The 19740-nt window shown below is 36.1% G+C and overlaps 1 protein-coding gene across 8 annotated transcripts in view; it reads left to right on the top strand.

The window, feature by feature from the left end:
• Nucleotides 1-19740, top strand: part of Rbm39 (RNA binding motif protein 39) — a 32329-nt gene that overhangs the window by 9692 nt on the left and 2897 nt on the right. For 5 of the 8 annotated variants that reach the window (XM_031372473.1, XM_031372475.1, XM_031372477.1 and 2 more), the window contains 10 exons: nt 2630-2695; nt 2793-2846; nt 6595-6712; nt 7245-7397; nt 8938-9075; nt 9433-9498; nt 11408-11612; nt 12101-12178; nt 15644-15694; nt 19063-19144. In XM_031372473.1, the coding sequence (XP_031228333.1) occupies nt 2630-2695; nt 2793-2846; nt 6595-6712; nt 7245-7397; nt 8938-9075; nt 9433-9498; nt 11408-11612; nt 12101-12178; nt 15644-15694; nt 19063-19144 (1011 nt within the window). The remainder of the gene's footprint in view (nt 1-2629; nt 2696-2792; nt 2847-6594; nt 6713-7244; nt 7398-8937; nt 9076-9432; nt 9499-11407; nt 11613-12100; nt 12179-15643; nt 15695-19062; nt 19145-19740) is intronic. The other 3 variants (XM_031372474.1, XM_031372479.1, XM_031372480.1) reach the window with 1 other exon arrangement.

The following is a 19740-nucleotide window of genomic DNA, read 5'->3' as shown; positions in this document are numbered from 1 at the left end:
TTTTTTTTTTTCTATATTTTGTTCATTATATGTTTTCTTTATTTACAATATCTCTTTTCCCAGGTTCCCCGTTTGTAAATTTTCTTAACTGGGGTGAATCAGATAGCTGACAGATAACTTGAAAAATCAGAATACTGTTTTTGTTAAAAATTTATTTCAAGTCTGTACCTTAGGACAGACCAGAAGAGGGCATCAGATCCCATTACAGATGGTTGTGAGCTACCATGTGGTTGCTAGGAATTGAACTCAGTACCTCTGGAAGAGTAGTCAGTGCTCCTAACTGCTGAGCCATCTCTCCAGCACCTGAATACTATTTTTGGGAACCTATAATTTATAGCAGCTTTTTATTCAACTCTGACTTGATTTAAATATTTCTTGTTTTGGTTTGAATTGAACTTTGCCGAGGCTATTAGCTAGGCAGTTTTATAACCAAAGGAGAAATAGAATGGGGCTGGCAGATCTTTGTGAATTTCAGGCCAGCCTGGTTTACAGAATGCATTTTCAGAGCTGCCAGGGATACATGTTTACAACCTGTATCCAAAGTAGTTTCTGTATTATGTACAACAGGGGAGAAAATAGCTTGTTAAATTATATTTGTATGTACTTGAATGGACATTAATCTTTCCAATAATTATCTTACTATTATGTATTAGGCAAAATAAGAGAATCACATTGATCTACAAAGTGAATTGCAAGCAAAGTCAGACATATGTACCTTACTTTAAAAAAAAGTCCATTTTAAAGTCTGAGTTAGAAGGGACAGAAAAGTTATATTCGAAACAACTTGATTATAAGTTGTGGTTTTCTTTTTTTTTGTGGTTTTTTTGAAACAGGGTTTTTCTGTATATAGCCCTGGCTGTCTTGGAATTTACTCTGTATACCAGGCTGGCCTTGAACTTAGAAATCCGCCTTCCTCTGCCTACCAAGTGCTGGGATTAAAGGCATGCGCCATCACTGCCCTGCTGAAATATTTATTTATTTGTGTGTTTTTAATTTTTTATTTTTGTTTATTGTTGATTTTTGAGACAGGGTTTCTCTGTTTCCCTGGCTGTCTGGAACTCTGTAGACCAGGCTAGTTTCAAACACAGAAATCTGCCTGTCTCTGCCTCCCAGGTGCTCAGATTAAAGGTATACCACCAGTGCCTGGCTATTTATTTATCATATGTGAGTATACTGTTGCTGTCTTCAGGGGGTCAGATCTCATTACGAATGGTTGTGAGCCCCCATGTGTTTGCTGATTTTTGAACTCAGGACCTTTGGAAGAGCAGTCAGTATTCTTAACTGCCGAACCATCTCTTTAGCCAGATACAGCTTTTCTTAAAACTGTGTAAATTTTTTAAAAACATTTTTCTTATTTTTTATGTATACATTAGTGCTCCTGTATAAATAAATAAATCTATGTGTTCCTGTATGACAGAAGAGCATCACTTCCTATTATTAAAGGACAAGAGCCATCAAGTGGTTGCTGGGAATTGAACTTCAGATCTTTAAAAGAGTAACCAGTTCTCTTATCTACTGAGCTAGCCCTCTTTAATGACTATGGTTGAACATTATGGAACTTATAAATTATCACCCTTTAAGTAGTCTTTATCTTTAAAAAGGTACAAAATTTTTTTGTACCCCTCTTTTATTATTTTTTTGCAATATTGGTGTTGGGCTATGGATCAGGTATATTCCAGAAGTGAAACTTTTCTTTGAATTATAAAAGTCTCAATTTTTTTTCAGAGTGAATTAGTTTTACATTTCTATTATGTCTTCTACAATAAACAATACAGTATCGTCAATGTTCTGATACTTGCTTAAGAATTACTATATGAGAACTGGGAAAGGTGGCACACATTTGATTTTAGCACTAGTCAGACAGGTTCTTTGTGAGTTCTAGTCCAGGTAGGAAGACATAGTGAGAACTTTTGTTAAATTAAAAGACAAAAGAAAAGACCTCATTGCTTGTGGTAACATAGACCTTTAATCCGAGTACTCAGAAGGCAGAGTAAAGTGTGATCTTTAAGTCTGGTCTATAGTGAGTTCTAGTATTTCAAGTCTGTATCCTGCCATGAGAAGGGGGAGAGAGTGAGGGGAATAAAAAGATGAGTAAAGGGGTTCAGGCCTGTAATTCCAACACTGGTAGCTCAGTTTGAAGCAAGTGGAACAAGAGTTCTATGTCATTATCTGGATTTCATGAGACACTGTGTCAAAAGTTTGTGAATGTAAATGGATAGTGTGTGTGTACATGTTAGGTGCACACATTTTAAAAAGTACATACGAAACCAATGTTGGGATGAGTGTAGTTACAGTTGTTTTTACTCTATTTGTTTTTACTCTATTTTACTCTATTTTACTCATGCTCATAATTATATGATTGAAAATAGATGTGATGCATTGTTTTTAGAAACAAAAGGTTTTGAGGCTGCAGCTTTTGTTCTTGGCACCTTGAACCTGGTCCAGGATAGAAAATCAGGGACTACAGGTCTGGGATAAAGCCATGATTTTTCTGTTGTTTCCTCTATATAATTGAGATTGACAAGAAGCAGCTCTTAAACAGTGCTAGACTTGTTGGGCAGCCCATGAACTTGATCCTAGCAACACACCCTAAACGTGTAACTAGCATAATTTTGTGTTTTCTTTTTAGCTCCGGACCAAAATTTAACAGTGCCATCCGAGGAAAGATTGGGTTGCCTCATAGCATCAAATTAAGGTTTTTAAACATACTTCTGAATTGTTCAAATTGTTTTTCAAGGAACTAATATGATTGTACCTATTTGGGTAACTTGTGAAACTTTTTAACTTTGCAGCAGAAGACGGTCCCGAAGCAAAAGTCCATTCAGGAAAGACAAGAGCCCTGTGAGGTAACTGTTGGCCACCCCTCTCTCCTCCCACCCCCCCACCCCTTTCAATTTGTTCTAGTTAAGTTTCACAACATTACTTCTTAAATTGAAAGGAGTAATGACATTAAGTCTTTTACTTCCTTTTGAGTATTTGGTACCTTTGAAATAGTTATTATGAACTTTCAGTAGTTTTGAACTTCATATAATTTTTAATATTATTTGAAACTGTAGGCACTATATATACATCATTTTATTATACAACAAGGTTTGTAATGGCAGTTGTCTTGATAAAGGTGACTTCATTTCATATGGAGTTATTAAATAGTAACATTTGAAATATTCTCATTTTAAAATAACAATCACCAGTTTTACTACATAGTACTGTTGCACGAAAAAGTATAGTTTATCTTAACCACTGACCCATCTCTCCAGCCAAATGAATTTATTTTTTTAGGTAGGGTATCCCTTTGTAGCCATAGGTAACTTGGAATACTTGGTGTTGCTCTGGTCTTCAACTTCACTTGCCTATGCCATTGTAGAGCTGGGATAACAGTGGGTGTGACAATGCCCAACTTACTTTGTTTTTCGTTTTTTTAAAAAAGACTATTTCAGCTGGGCAGTGGTGGAGCATGCCTTTAATCCTAGCACTTGGGAGGCAGAGGCAGGTGGATTTCTTGAATTTGAGGCCAGCCTGGTTTACAGAGTGAGTTCCAGGACATCAGGTCTATACAGAGAAACCCTGTCTCAAAAATGAAACAAACAAAAAAAATTTATGTGTTACAGTTTTTTTTTCCCCCTTGAGACAGGGTTTCTCTGTGCAGCCCTGGCTGTCCTGGAACTCAATCTGTGGAATAGGCTGGCTTCAGCCTGACTCTACCTCCCAAGTGGTGCTGTGATTAAAGGTGTGTGCCACCACTGCACAACCTAGAGTATTTGTTTCTAGGCGTAGTTATGCAGTATATCATGTCTGGTGCCATCCAAGGTTATTAGAAATGTTAGATTTCTTGGAACTTGAGTTATAGATAGTTTTGAGCAGCATTAGGGTGCTGGGAAATGAAACCCTGGTCTTTGTTAAGAGTATCTAGTCCTCTAGTTGTTAAACTTGTTATTGGATATATTCTAATCATAAAATTCATGGTTTTTATGAAATTGGACAAATACTGATTTAATTGTGAATATTTCGTTTACTTATAAGAAGAACCTCAGCTATTCTTTGAATTTGTTTGTCCGTAGCATTTTGGGTTTACAAACAAAATTGTCCGCTGATTTCTCAGCCGTGCATTTCTTTTTTTTCTTTAAGTGCTTTCTTGTGGTATACACAAAGCATGTTTCTGTTATATAAATGTTACTTAAAATTTTTACTGTTTTATAGTAATGTATTTGGGTGTGAGTGTAGCTGTCCCAAGGGACGAGAGCTATTAGCACTAAGGAGTCGGGGTTGGAGTCACCCAAAGTAGAGACCTGCAGTCAAGTCATCTGGATACACGAGCCTTCAGCCCTGTCGAATCTCATTAGCTTTTAAGGTTGATAGATATCATCAATGAGTAATGTTAATTAATGAAATTTTTTTGTGAAAATTGTTGAGCACCGTAACTCAAACATTTATTTCTAACACATTCAAAGTTCAGGAATAAAAGTCAGTTCCTTCAAGACTGGTTCACATAGCTGAGTGTGTCACCACTGGCTGGATCCTACTTTTTGATATTTTATTAATTTTGACATGCAAGATGTATATTTCATTATGGAAATTCCACATAGATAACATGAGCTTTGTTCTTTCTTGCCTTTTCTCATGTTAGTGCTGTTTGTAACTGGACTTGATCACTCCCTTTATTAACTTTATTTCACCATTCAGGATATGGAACATGTAGACTTGTACATGATAAGCAGTTGCTTTTCTACAGAATTAAATTCCCAAGCTCTGAGTATTAGTTTTAGTCACTGAAATAATGCCAATTCAATTGGAATTTCACAAACTATTTTTGGGTTTTATTCTCACATTGATTATTCGAGGTTTCCAAATTTAGTTGCATATTTTCTTTTCTTTTTTATTCTTTTTAGTAACCAATTTTTTTTTTTTTTAGATTTATTTATTTATTATATGTAAGTACACTGTAGCTGTCTTCAGACACACCAGAAGAGGGCGTCAGAACTCATTACGGGTGGTTGTGAGCCACCATGTGGTTGCTGGGATTTGAACTCATGACCTTCTGAAGAGCAGTCGGTGCTCTTACCCGCTGAGCCATCTCACCAGCCCGCATATTTTCTTTTCTGAATTACTTTTGGGGTTTCTATTATGCAGATCTTGTTTACTTCTGGAATTTGTCTTTCAGTTGTGAAGGCTTCTGATTGGCACTTTAATATGGAGAAAAAAATCATTTGATATTTAAGGACAGTTGTTTGCACTTTGGTATCCTACAGTCTGGCTAGCAGAAATATTTTTCTCTGAGGCCAGCTTGGTCTACAGAGTGAGTTCCAGTACAGCCAGGACTACACAGAGAAATCCTGTCTTGAAAAACAAAAAAATAAAGATTTTTCTCTTTCAAAGCAAGTAGACTTTGTATTGTGAACATTTTGTATAGATTTTTAAGTGTACTTGAAGAAAATTGACAACTTATTGGAACTTATTTTTAAATTAATGTTTTTCATGCATGTATATTATGTGCACTGTGGAGATCAGAAGAGAATTGTAACTGAAGTTGTGATTCACAATATGCATGCTGGTATTAGAGCATAGCCTTTGCATGGCAGCAAATGCCTTAAATGCTGATTCATATCTCTATCCTCTTGTTTACATTTTTACTGAAATGTAAACATTAAAAATTCAGGCTGGGCAGTGGTGGCACATACGTATAATCCCAGCACTTGGGGGATATAGGCAGGTGGATTTCTGAGTTCAAGGCCAGTGTGGTCTACAGAGTGAGTTCCAGGACGGCCAGGGCTATACAAAGAAAGCCTGTTGTGAAAATAAAAAAAATAAAAGAAAGAAAAGAAAAATTACTTCACGACTGGAAACAAACTTCAGTGTAGATCACTTGCCTAATGTGTTCAGTGTGGGACTCAATCCCCAGAAGATTACAAATTTGACAGACATATAGGACTGATGTAAAAGTGCTTGCCTCACTTGTTTAAAGGTTGGGATCTTTACCTACAAATGCATAGAATGTTGCGGGTCCATAACCCCACAGCCTGAGAAGTCGAAATAGGAGGAAAAGTTGAAGATAAGGACTGTAGAGATGACCTGGTGATTATGAGCACCTGACTGGGTTCCGTTTCCAGCACTTACATGGCATTTCACAGTCATCTATTAAGTTTTGAGGGTTCTGATCTTCATGAGCTCCATATACAGTTGTATATGCTCAGGAATACACTAGACAAGTGTCACCTAAATATGTGTGTGGGCATATATACACACGTGTGTGTGTGTGTGTGTGTGTGTGTGTGTGTGTGTGTGTGTGTATACCATGAATGTGTGTATATATACATGCATGCCCAAGACCCTTCTTGGTTTAGGAAGGAGTTGGAACTGGGCTGTGGTGGCCCATGACTTTTCCAGCACTCTTTTGAAAGAGTAGATGGACCTCTGTGAGTTTGATGCTGGCCTGGTCTACAGAGAAATCCAGTTCAGCCAGGGTTATAAAGAGGAACATTCTTAGGACACAAAAACAAAAAAACCACAGGGGGATTTGAGGACAATCATGGTACATTAGTTCCTGTGTCCAAATAAAAAAATGTTATAAAGTTAATTTTTTGGGTTTCCTTTTTTTAGGGAACCTATTGACAATCTCACTCCTGAGGAAAGGGATGCAAGAACAGTTTTCTGCATGCAACTGGCAGCAAGAATTCGACCAAGAGATTTGGAAGAATTTTTCTCTACAGTAGGAAAGGTAACTTATCAAATTTTAAAGACTTGGGGCCACTATGTCAGAACCCATACATACATATACACGGGGAACATTCCTCCCTCTCTTCCTCCTTCCTCTCTTTCCACGCTACTGCCCCCTCTCTCCCGCTCAATTAAACCTCTTACATGTGGAATTGTTTGGCCTAGTGAGTGGTTCTGATTCGACCCGCCATTCTAACACATCACCATGCACATCTATTACTTTATTACTGACTCTTACTGTGTGGGGCAGGCTGGCCTCAAACTCAGATCCACTTCTGCCTCCTTTAGTGGTTAATTGAAACTTGTGCCAACATCATGTCTGTGGTTCTGAAATTACATTCTTGCAACTATGGAGGCAGAGGTTTCCAGATTTATGTGAATTAAAGCCAGTCCAGTCTATACAATGACGTTTAAACCTAAGCCATTGCGCATATATTAACAGTATTTCTGATTATATGTTGAAGTAATTATATGTGTAGTTTGTATTGGATTAGTTGACTACAGAATAGTAATTACATTTCTTTTAATCTTAGGTTCGAGATGTGAGAATGATTTCTGATAGAAATTCAAGACGTTCCAAAGGAATTGCCTATGTGGAATTTGTTGATGTCAGTTCTGTGCCTCTAGCAATTGGATTAACTGGCCAACGAGTTTTGGGAGTGCCAATCATAGTCCAGGCTTCACAGGTAACTTTATTTAGAGGTTTATCATCGAGCTGGATGTTGTGTTGCTCATGCCAATGTCAGCATTATACTTAGGAGATTATGCAGGAGGATTGCCTTCAGCTTGCCTCAGGTCATCAATCTGAAAGATACAATAGTTGATTTGGAAAACTAATTTTTGGGAAAAATGCAAATCAGTTGTTTTCAACAGAAGAAGTCTTTTTGTCAGTGGGTGGTAAATACTAGGGTGTGAATAGCACATTGGCCCCATTGATTATTGATTTCTCCTCAGATAGACAAAAACATGGTTTACACACACACATAAACACGGGCAAAACATCCATACACTGTTTTTGTGTTTTTTAAATATTTATGTATACAGGTGTTTTAAATGTATACCCTCATACAAGGAGAAGGGTCGCAGACCACATTATAAATGTGTTGTGAGCCACCGTGTGGTTGCTGGGGATTGAACTCAAAATCTCTAGAAGAGCAACCACTGCTCTTAACCACCGAGCAATTTCTCCAGCCCACTGATAGTCTTATTTTTTAAGATTTATTTAATATTATAATCCTGTCTTCCCACACACCAGAAGAAGGAATCATTTCATTACAGATGGTTGTGAGCCACAGTGTTGTTGCTGGTGATTGAACTCAGGATCTCAGGAAGAGCAGATGGTACCCTTAACCACTGAGCCATCTCGCCAGCCCTGACAATCTTAATATAGAAAAAATAGTAATGATTTATTAAGGTAAATATTTTATGTATATGATTCCTTAATCCTCATATTACTAAATTAAAACTGTTTTGTAGAGGGCAGTGGCGGTACACGCCTTTAATCCCAGCACTTGGGAGGCAGAGGCAGGCAGATTCTGAGTTCAAGTTAGCCCTGTCTAAAAAGTAAGTTCCAGGACAGCCAGGGCTATACAGAGAAAACCTGTCTCAAAAAAAAAGAAGAAAAGAAAAAAGAAAAAAATGGCCTGTAAGTCAAACAAGGATTGAGTATGTCTGTTAGTACTGAATATATTTACAAATATTCAGTGACTATACTTTTCTATCTATATTTTTTGATAGCACAAAGCCAGATAACACTGGTTTATTAGTTTTATATTTCATTTCTGTATAAATTGAAATATATAACTACTGTATATAGTTTTGTATATAACTGCATATGTTCTTTAAACTTTATTGAAATGGTAAAATAGAACACATCTGCTATTGTTTGCAGAATTTATGGTCGGGATATGTAGATTGGTGTTGGAATGTGTGCATAACATGCACACATCAGCCTGTCAGTGCAAATTAGTGTTGTCAATGACGATCACTATATGGTACAGTTATCACCACCATCTTTCCCTTCATAAATTATATCGGATTAGAAAAACGTACTGCCTTAATTCTCTTTCATTTTCTCTAGTCCAAATGTTTTCTAAGTCTTGTCTATTTGAAGTGATACTTGTAAATTGGATTGCGATGGCTTCAATTTCTACCTTACTCCTTTTTTGTTGTTGAATGAATGCCTGCTTTATATTAGTGTTTGACATGGGTTTTACTTGTTTATAGGCAGAAAAAAACAGAGCTGCTGCAATGGCAAACAATTTACAAAAGGGAAGTGCTGGACCTATGAGGCTCTATGTGGGCTCCTTACATTTTAACATAACAGAAGATATGCTTCGGGGGATCTTTGAACCTTTTGGAAGGGTAAATTTAATACATTTTCTCCTTGGGAGGTGGTGGGCGGTGACTTTAATCCCAGCGCTTTGGAGGCAGAGGAACATTGATTTCCGAGCTCGAAGCTAGCCTGGTTTCCAGAGTGAGTTACAGGACAGCCAGGAGTACACAGAGAAACCCTGTCTCGGAAAAGCCCCCACCAAAAAAAAAAAAACCACACATTTTCTCCTGATTTTTCACATAGTTATTTTACTGTTGAAGTTGGGGATTTTATGTGTAAAGCATTGTTGTAATCTATTGAGTCCTGGGCAATAAAAGTATATTGAAGATTTTTCAAAATTTTATCTCAAGGAGTTATTTTGTCTAATTTATGTGTTTAAATTCTAGATTGAAAGTATTCAACTTATGATGGATAGTGAAACTGGAAGATCTAAGGGATATGGATTTATTACAGTAAGTAGTTGTCTTTTATAAAATCTAACAAGTTTTGTATATGGTTTATGGATAGTTGGGAATGAAGAACTAGTGTTTTGGAGTGATATCCTTTGTAAACATTTCTTTGTAATTTTATTTTAATTCTGTTTGTGTAGTGTCTGTTTTGATATGTGCATATTAGTGCTGGTATTCATATAGTCTACCTGTGTGACATTCACCTAGATCTGGAGTATTTATTTTTTGTCATTATTTTTCAGTTTAACCACAGCTATAACTTTCCATGTAGCCCAGGCTAGCATCAAAGTGAGATGACATTTCTGCCTTCTTAGCCCTAAGAATAAAGGCACACACTGCCATGCCAGTCTTACCCACATTCTTTTCCTTTTGTTTGTTTTGGTTTTTCGTTTTTGTTTGTTTTTTTATTTTATCAAGACTGTTTCTCTGCATTACCTGGCTATTCTGGAACTTACTCTGTAGACTAGGCTGGCCTGGAATTCAGAAATCACCTGCCTCTGTGTGTGTATGTGTGTGTGTGGGGAGGCTCCTGTATAAAAGCTATTCCTGAACTTAGATACTCATAATTTTAGCATACCAAAAGGCTTAAAGATGTGTGGTGCCAAACCTGGTCACTTTAGCTCATTTTCTACCGGATCTTCTTGAGTTTGCTATAATTACTGACCCTAGGCCATGATATTTGGTTAGAATTTCTTTTTCTGGATCATAAAAATTGATAGTGGGCAGTGGTGGTGTACACCTTTAATCCCAGCGCTTGGGAGGCAGAGACAGGTGGATCTTTGAGTTTGCGACCAGCCTGGTCTACAGGGTGAGTTCCAGTACAGCCAGGGCTACACAGAGAAACCCTGTCTAAAACAAAACAAAAAAAATAGATAATAAAATAGATAGGGGATACATCGTACAGTTAATAATGTCCTTTTTTTAATTCATGAAGATTTGACTCAATATGGTAATAATGAGTTAAATCAATGCTCACTTCTAATCTTACCAGACAGGATAAGAATTATGGAATTATGTAACTCAGACTACAAATAAATTTGGAGACCTGCCTCCCAGATGTTAAAAGATCTGGGCCATGAAACTCTCTAAAATTTGTCTTTTTTTTCTCTTAAATTCATTTTTATCGATATGTTTATCAGGGTCGTGGGTGTGTGTGGGTGTGTTTATGCATATGTATGAAGAGGGCATAAGATTACCTGGAGTTGGAATTATAGGTGGTTTAAGCAACACAATGTATATACTCAGAACTACAGAATAGTCTTCTGGAAAAGAGTAGCAAGTAGTCTTAAAGACTACTGTTAAATTTTCTAGGGAAGTGAAATGTATTGGGATATTTCTTGCAGCCATTAGAATCACTGAATAAGATCTGGAATGATAATAGAACCTGATTGATTAACCTGGTAACTAATACCTTACCAGAAGAGGTAAGGTATTAGTCTTAGATTCTAAGGCAGAGAGAATGAATCAGTAGATTGAAGGAAAGAAAGATATGAAAGAAGAGATAACTTTGTTACATTTAGTGGATGGGCTGATAATGTTAGAAGTTTCTAGGAGGAACATGTCCTTTTCCAATGTGGACACTAAAATTCTTCAGTCAGGCTTCTAGGCATATAGTCACACATTTAGTCCAAGAAATTGGGGTACTGAGGTAGATGCATCTCAAGGCCAGCTTGTTCTTGATAGTGAGTTCTACGCCAAAAGTTACAAAATGACACTTTGCCTAAAAATTAAAAATGCTTCAAAACTCCATGTTCGTTAAGCTGTCTTATATATTCATTTGTAAAATTAATGGTCTAATTTTATACATACTGTATTTTCAGCTTTTTTTTTTACACTTTCTCAGTATATCAGATCTGTTTGTAATGAAAATAAACGCATATTAATCAGTTAAAATTCCTGTTGTCTTTTCTAGTTTTCTGACTCAGAATGTGCCAAAAAGGCTTTGGAACAGCTTAATGGATTTGAGTTAGCTGGGAGACCAATGAAAGTTGGTCATGTTACTGAACGGACTGATGCTTCTAGTGCGAGTTCATTTTTGGACAGTGATGAACTAGAAAGGACTGGAATTGATTTGGGAACAACTGGACGTCTTCAGTTAATGGCAAGACTTGCAGAGGGTAAGTCTTCAATAGAGCTACTGATTTATCATAATGGTGACAAGGAAAGGTACCATGTATATGAATACATAATATCTTTTATTTCAATTTTAATGTTCTCATTTTGTTATATGTAAACACTATAGATTTTTTTTATATATCACCAGACTTAGTAAGAAATGGGTTGTGATAATTTTCCTTAGCTTTTACAATGTTTTTTAAAGAAAGTTGCTATTTCCTTTATGTGTATGTATATTTATTTTGATGGTATACGAATGGCACAACATGTATTGGGGATGTTATACCTCCATTTGATGGGATTACTGTTATATCCTTCTACCATTGACGGGTACTAAAGAGTACAGTTGTTATCATCTTTACTTGTAGGAATGTCTGTTAGTGCACAGCCATTTTGCAGGCATTTCTGAGTTGACTTTTTGAATTCCCAGAATTGGTTTCTCTCTGCTGTTAACATAGTGATAATAACTTGAAGATTTATTCTTTTACAGGTACAGGTTTGCAGATCCCACCTGCGGCACAACAAGCTTTACAAATGAGTGGCTCTTTGGCATTTGGTGCTGTGGCAGGTAGGAATTGAATCCTTTCTAATTTGAAATCATTGTATTTTCATCTAATTCGAAAATATGCCAAATTTTTTTGGATTTCAAAGGACTAACTGAGAATTCAATTCATTAAGTACTTCTAGCATCTTAATGATTTCAAAGAAGAGTACGTTTAGTGTATGTATTTGTATATACAACTATGCAGAGCACTCTGTGACTATAGAAACACCTCAAGTATAATTTTTACTATTATTAGATAGATAAAACACCAGGCATTTGTTACAATTAAGTTTTTCTTAAACATTTCCATTACCAATATGCAAAGAAAACTACTGTTTTTTTCCCCATGTTTCTGTGCTACAATACCCTGACAGAAGTAACTTAAGGGGAAAGCTTTAATTTAGCCCAGTTATGCTCTTAGCAGTTGTGAACTAACTCCAATACTGGCACATCTATATCTTTGTCCAACCTCTGCAGGCCACAGGGACACAATACACAGACAAAAATCTTTAATACAAATTTCACTAAATCTAAGGTATTTGATTTGATATGTCATATTTAATACTATATATAATATATTAAAGGATATATTTTATCCATGTATGATAGTGAGGACCTTGTAATACCAGTTTTGGGAGGATGAGTCAGCATTTACATGATTTATGTAGTGAGACTTTTTAAACTTCTATATTGTGCCACAAATGCCCAGAAGTTCTGTATAGCAATTTGTGCTCTAAACTTTCTCAAAGTGAGACTTTGTGAGATTTTAGACTGTTAATAGTTTGAATATGCCAAGAGACCTGTGTTCTTGCTAAGGCATGTTTAAAGCATAAATTCTGAAAACAATTCCAATGTAAATTATGAGCAGGGAAAAGATACTGAAACATTTCTGCAAGCAACATGTCTTAAGCTCAACCCAAGTATCTGTTACCTGTGTTTCTTGTCAGTTTTTTAAACATTACATATTATGATTGGTTTTTACATTGAATCAGTATTCACAACATTCTGCTTTTTTTTTTTAATTGAAGTGAACTTATTTCAGAAATAAGTACTCAGAGTACTTAATGAGGATATATCCAACTGGGTGTGGTTGCTTGTAGAGAATTTCAGTTCACTTAGCCTCAAGCACTTGAGTTAGCTCAATTACCTGTTACTCTAATTGCAAGGAATCTCACACCCTCTGGCCTCTGCAGACAACCACACTGTGCCTTACACTCATATCTGCACATTAATAAAGATAAGATAAAAATAGTTAAGAAATGTAATGTTCCAGGCTCTGTTGGTACGCACCTTTAATCCCAGCACTTTGCAGACAGGCAGGGTGATCTCTGATTTTTGTGGCCAAGCCTGGTCTACCGAACAAGTTATAGGACAGCCAGGATGACACAGCATAACCCTGTCTTGAAAAACCATATTAAGGTGATAATAATAATAGTGGGCCAAGTGTAGAAGTTCTTGGGGTTTAGGGGTTAGGAGGTAGCCAGCCTGATTTACATAGAGAGTTACAGGCTATCCTGAGCTATTTAGAGAAACTTTGATCTCAAAATGATTGTTTAGCTCACTGCTTTTCTTCATTCAAGTTCAAATTGCCATGTAGAAAAATTGTTGCACTAGATCAGTCCTCACCAGTTCATAATGCTGTCATTCTCATGTTGGATCTGTAAATGATGGCTCCTGGGGTAAGAGCATTGGCTGTGCTTTCAGGGGTCCCAGGTTTTGTTTTCTTTCAGTGGAGATAACCTGTTTTAAATGCATTTAATTATTTTGATAGATGCTCTCGTACACATCTGCTCATGTGGAGAGGTCAGAGGCTAATGTGTATATGTAGAACATGTCCCATATGTAGGATGGCAGCCTGTCTATGTTCTAACATTATATCCTGATCCTCATTACTGAGTCAGGATGATATTGGATATCCCTGGTCATCCTTAGCTTTGTTCTATATTTAGTAGCCCCACAGCAGTCCTTTTACCTTAGCTTTGTGTCTCCTGGACTTCCCATTTGCTTCCTTCTTGCAGTAGAGTAGGAATTCAGATTCTTATGTGTATATAGTCCACGATTTCCTTGGAAAACCTTTTGCCGCTCACTCTGGCATTGAACTTAATTCTCCTGCCCTTCTTGAGTGCTAGGATTTGAGCTGTGCTTCAACACCCTCAAATAAGTGAAGTTTTCTAATACACCTTGTGTAGAATTACAATTTGTTCCTTGTTTCCTAATATACAATGGAAGTAATAAAAGTTATTTTTAAAAGTAAAAGTGGTAATTTTTACGTAGAAGCATAAATCTCTGATATGCGCACAATATACCTATTATGTGAAAAGGAAAGTATATTTTAAGTTACCAGTACTGGTTCTATTTAGCATATTTAATTAACAATTTACCTTGTTGATATGTCAGTTTTAGCCCTGAGGGCCCAACTGTTTTGTTTTTCTGTGTGTGTGTGTGTGTGTGTGTGTGTGTGTGTGTGTGTGTGTGTGTGTGTGTTCGAGACAGGGTTTCTCTGTATAGCCTTTGCTGTCCTGGAACTCACTCTGTAGAACAGGGTGGCCTGGAACTCAGAAATCCTCCAGTCTCTGCTCCCAAGTGCTGGGATTAAAGGCATGCGCCACCACTGCCTCTCCTAGCCCAATTGTTTTAACCCAATAAATTAAATACAAGGTTTGGATTTACTTATGTCCCGAGTGTTTATTAACAACGATCATTTTGCAGCAATATAGGATTTTGGTTTTTGTTGGCTTGAACAAGGTCTCACTATGATTTATCCCTAGCTGTTCTGAAATTTCCTATATAGATACAGATCAGGCAGATTGGCCTCAATGAATAGCATTTACTGCCTCAGCTCCACTGTTGCTGGGATTAAAGGCTATGACCACACCTATTTTGTACTTTATGTATAGAAACAAATTCTCATGCTAAGTAAGAAAATTAACATTGATCAAATTGTGAACCCTTTATAGAAATCATTGACAAGTTGAATCTGAGAAGCTCTTAAAAAGGTGTTCCAGATTGTTGGAATGATGTCTTCTTCAGTGGATAATGCTAAAGTTGAAAATTAATGAACATGATCCTAGCTCTTGAATATGTGTGGTGTAAAGCCTATAGTATTAATACAAGTTTTTGAAATACTAAATTTTATTGGCATTAATTACAAAATTTTACTCCCAAGTACTTGGAATTGAATTCTCAATCAGGGTTTTTCACATATTTTCTGACTGGTTTGCTCCTTTTTCCCCATTTCCCATTATTCCTAGGTGTGGTTTTGTAATGGAACACTATATAACATAGGGAAGAAAGTATTAGGAAGACAGCATAACAGGAATCAAAAGGTCCCAAAGCCTTGTAAATGAGGAATGGGGAAGGAGGTTTTGCTGCCGGGTGTTACTAATTTGATTTACACGAACCCTGCTGTTGAAGTCCTCTTTTATTAATACTTTCCTGACATTTACCCTGTTAGTTGAGGCTCTTCATTGTTCCTGCACTGAGCTGTAGAATTCTCTTTTGTTATAGATTTGCAAACACGACTTTCCCAACAGACCGAAGGTGAGTTATTTACATTTTGATCTCTTTTTAAATAGTTAAATACACACAGCTGTAATTTACTAATTACCATATTCATATATTTTGACATGTATTTTAACCATAGTACATTAACAGTCAAGATAAAGATCTCTGGTTATGTTCATTGGAGATTGCAAGATATTTTGATTCAATTTGCTTTAGTTTGGTTCCTTGTAATGGACTGGCTTAAGATGCTGTCCTTGACCCTTGAAAAAGAAAAACCAAAACTTAGTCTTGTATTTATTTCATGCTTTTATCTAACTGTAAGATTTATCATTATAAAAAGTAAAATTTTTTAGCATTCCAGACTTAAAACAATGTGGGACTGTTTAATTAAGGGCTGGAGGGATGGCTCAGAAAGATTGGAATAGCACTGACTGCTCTTCCAGAGGGCCTGATTTCAGTTGCCAGCATGGTGGCATAGAATGAGTTGCAATGGGATCTTAGGCCTTCTTCTGATACTCATGAAAGCAGTGCATTCATGTACACAAAATATATGAATAGGTAATTTTTTTTTATGTTTGAGTTTAGAATCATATTACATTTTGTGATAATGTTTTATTGATTGGTTTAGACTTGCCTATGTTTTGCAACAGAGAATAGGGTTATGAATTATTTTAAGAATATTCATCATGAAATCATGGTCATATATATGGCCATTTAGGACATGATTTCATGTCTCTCTGCAATATACCAATAAATAAAAAAGCATTTTACTGCTTCAGTTTGCTGCCAACTTTAAACTGTTTATTGGATTCTTTTTTCTATAATGTAAAAAATCCTGTGTGAAACACCTCAATTTTAGGTGAGAATTAAATGTGTTTTAAGTTTCTTCACATATGCCACATTTGTACTGTATTTGTAAGTGACTAGCAGTATTATCAAAAGTGAAACGTTTACTTACTTACTTACTTGTTTGGTCTTTAGTACTCAGTATTAGGTTTTAGTTCCCCTGTTGTTTCCTTAAAACTATTCTTTCTTTATACTTGTCACTTTTGTCTTGAGACAGGGTTTCGCTGTGTAGCTCTTTGGCTGTTATGTAGAGCTGTCTGGTCAGGAACTCAGATTTCCTTTATTCTGTCTCCTATTCCTGGCCCTCTCTAGTTATTTAGATAAATTGGGTTGATGGATTTGTTTTGTTTTCATGTATACTTTTGTTGTATTTCTTAAGCAGTTTTACCTTATATTTAGGTAGCTAGTTGGGACTTACTCGGTTTTAGGTTATGTCAGCTTATACTCATTTATAGTAGGAAATACAAAGAAAAGGCTTGTCAAATTTCTCAAAGAAAAATGCCTTTATCTTTGAAGGGAATATCGAAGGAAAAGCACTTGTAATTCTGTCAGAATAATTTTTAATGTATTTCATGAATAGCTTTGTTCAGTGAAATTTGTCTGACACTTCCTTAGGTGATTATTCATTTCAATATCTCTATTTCTTAATGCATTATTTTATCCTTAGCTGTTTGTTTTTATGCATTGGAATGGGATTTGGTCAGATAATATGGTTACGGTGAGTTCGTAATAGCTACTATAATATATTTGGTAATTCTCTGAAAATTGGAGTGGCATGAGACCCAGAACAGAAAAAGTAAACCTAAAGAAAACCACATAGAAACCATTGCATCACCTCACTTGGAAAAGTAATTAACTATAGACATGTTTGCTTTAAGGTTGAATATTGCTGTGTGTACAATTCTCACAATAGTCAAATATAAGGTGCTATTTTTAAGACAGAAATCATTTAAAATGTTACTTTATTATGGTATACTTTACTCTGTCTTTTAAATGTTAAATATATTTAGATTCATGGGTTTTCTTGTTTTGTTTTTGTTTTTTTTGAGATAGGGTTTCTCTTTGTGTCGCTTTGGTGTCCTGGAACTCACTCTGTAGACCAGGCTGGCCTCAAACTCAGAATTCCGCCTGCCTCTGGCTTCTAAGTGCTGGGATTAAAGATGTGGCAGCACTGCCCGGCCAGTTCTGGAAGTCTATGTAGACCAGTCTGGCTTCAACTTCAGAAAACCACCACCCGGCTAGGTTAATGTTTTTAAAAGATAGTTGGCCCAACATTGTTGGATTTAGCACTTTAGACTTTTGCTTCATTATCAAGGTTTGATTCTCAACAACCACATCATAGCTTCCAATAACAGTATTTAATAAATTTCAGGGTCTCTGGCCCCTGGGGAAAATGATCCCTGTGGTGTTCATCCATGCAGGCAAAATTCTCACACACATAAGATTTAAATAAATCTCTGGCTGCTTTAGAGGTTTATATTTATATATTTTTTATATATTTTTTAAAATATTTATCCCATATATGTGAGCACACTGCTACTCTCTTTGGACATACTAGAGGAGGGCCTCAGATCCCATTACAGATAGTTGTGAGCCATTTGTGGTTGCTGGGAATTGAACTCATCACTTCTGAAGAGCAAGTCAAGGACTCTTAGCTGCTGAGCCATCTCTCCAGCCACTTTGTATATCTTTGAAAATTTTGATTATATTGCTGGCAAAAGGACAAGAAAAAAGATTGTTATTCTATTTAGGCTTTCCAAAAACTGCCTTTTGTATTACTACTATCATTTCAATGTTAGACCAGTCTTACATCTTTCTTCTTTCTGGAATGATGTCTGTGGAGCATTTTTGTTGTTTGCTTTTAATAGACTCAGACTGCATATTTCTTCTTAACCCATTATAGGTTTGGTTTCGGGTTAAGCAAATTGTCTCTCCAATTGTCTCAGAAGCTGCTTTCTAGCCAAAGCTGACCTCAGAGCTTTGAGATGTTTTGCCTCTACCTTCCAAGTACTGAGATTAAAGCAGTATGCCACTTTGCCACTTCTTAAATATAATTTGTGCAGAAGACATGGTTTTATATATTGTAGTCTAGCCAAAAACTTGGTATGTTGTCTTAGATGAACTTCTTTCTATTCCTCTTGTATCTACCTTTCTAACCTTTATAAGCATACTGAGTTTATGCTGTGGTAGTATCAAACCCAGAGCTTCATGCCTGCTAGACAAACACACACGCTTGACAACTAAGTTCCAAACCCAGCTCCTGAAATTTGTAGGGAAATATATTTGCATCGTTATGAAGTTTATGAGCAATCCTTTCCCCTTCTCATTTTCTAAATAATACTTGAGTATTTGTACTTTTTGATACCTATTATAAGTGAAGCTAAAGATGTTTTAAGGTAGTTATTCTTAGCTTAACTGTTATATCGTGGTAAAGTCATGTTCATGAAAGTGGTATATAAATTATGTCATCCATATATAGATAGGGTTGATTTTTAGTTAATTGTCCAGGGATACTTACACATTTTCCATGAAGTTAATTTTTATTCTTCCTTTTTTAGCCTCAGCTTTAGCTGCAGCTGCGTCTGTTCAACCTCTTGCAACACAGTGTTTCCAACTTTCTAATATGTTTAATCCTCAAACGTAAGTATATTTGTACAGTATAATAGTTTAACATTTAGAATATTTCACAATTGAAATGTATTGAAGTTATATGTTGGCTTTGTTTATTTTTTCAATCCTGCTTATATTTTGTTGGGCACATTGAGTAACATTTAATAGTATGAAATTTTTGTGATCAATCTTTTGTCTACGTTTGTTTACTTGCTGTTTTTGCTTCCTTTGGTCTGATATGTGTGCATGAGGAGTTTTGAATGGGCATCAGGATTATTGTTGTATACTGGACCTGAAGCTGATACTCTGTAAGAATGACAAGTTAAATTTCCTCCTAACCACTCAGCATCTACTAATAGGATTTTTTTTCTGTCACAGAGTGAAAACCTAGGGTCTTGGGCCCTTAGTTTCCTGTTTCTTTATAGTAGTGTATGATGTTAATAAATTAAATAATTTTTCTATAAGTATGCCTTTGGGTACCTATGTGGATTCCAGAGTTCAACATTTGGATTCCTTTTTTGCATCATCCCACTTTGATGTTTTGTTTTTGTTTAATTTTCTTTGTGGGTTTGAGACTCTCTCTCTAGCTAAAACTTCTCACTTGTTTTTACATGTGCTTGTAGGTG

The sequence above is a fragment of the Mastomys coucha genome, unplaced genomic scaffold (assembly GCF_008632895.1).
Source record: "Mastomys coucha isolate ucsf_1 unplaced genomic scaffold, UCSF_Mcou_1 pScaffold15, whole genome shotgun sequence".
Taxonomy (NCBI): Eukaryota; Metazoa; Chordata; class Mammalia; order Rodentia; family Muridae; genus Mastomys; species Mastomys coucha.
Note: the sequence above shows the minus strand (reverse complement) of the source record. Positions and strands in the feature narration are given on the sequence as shown.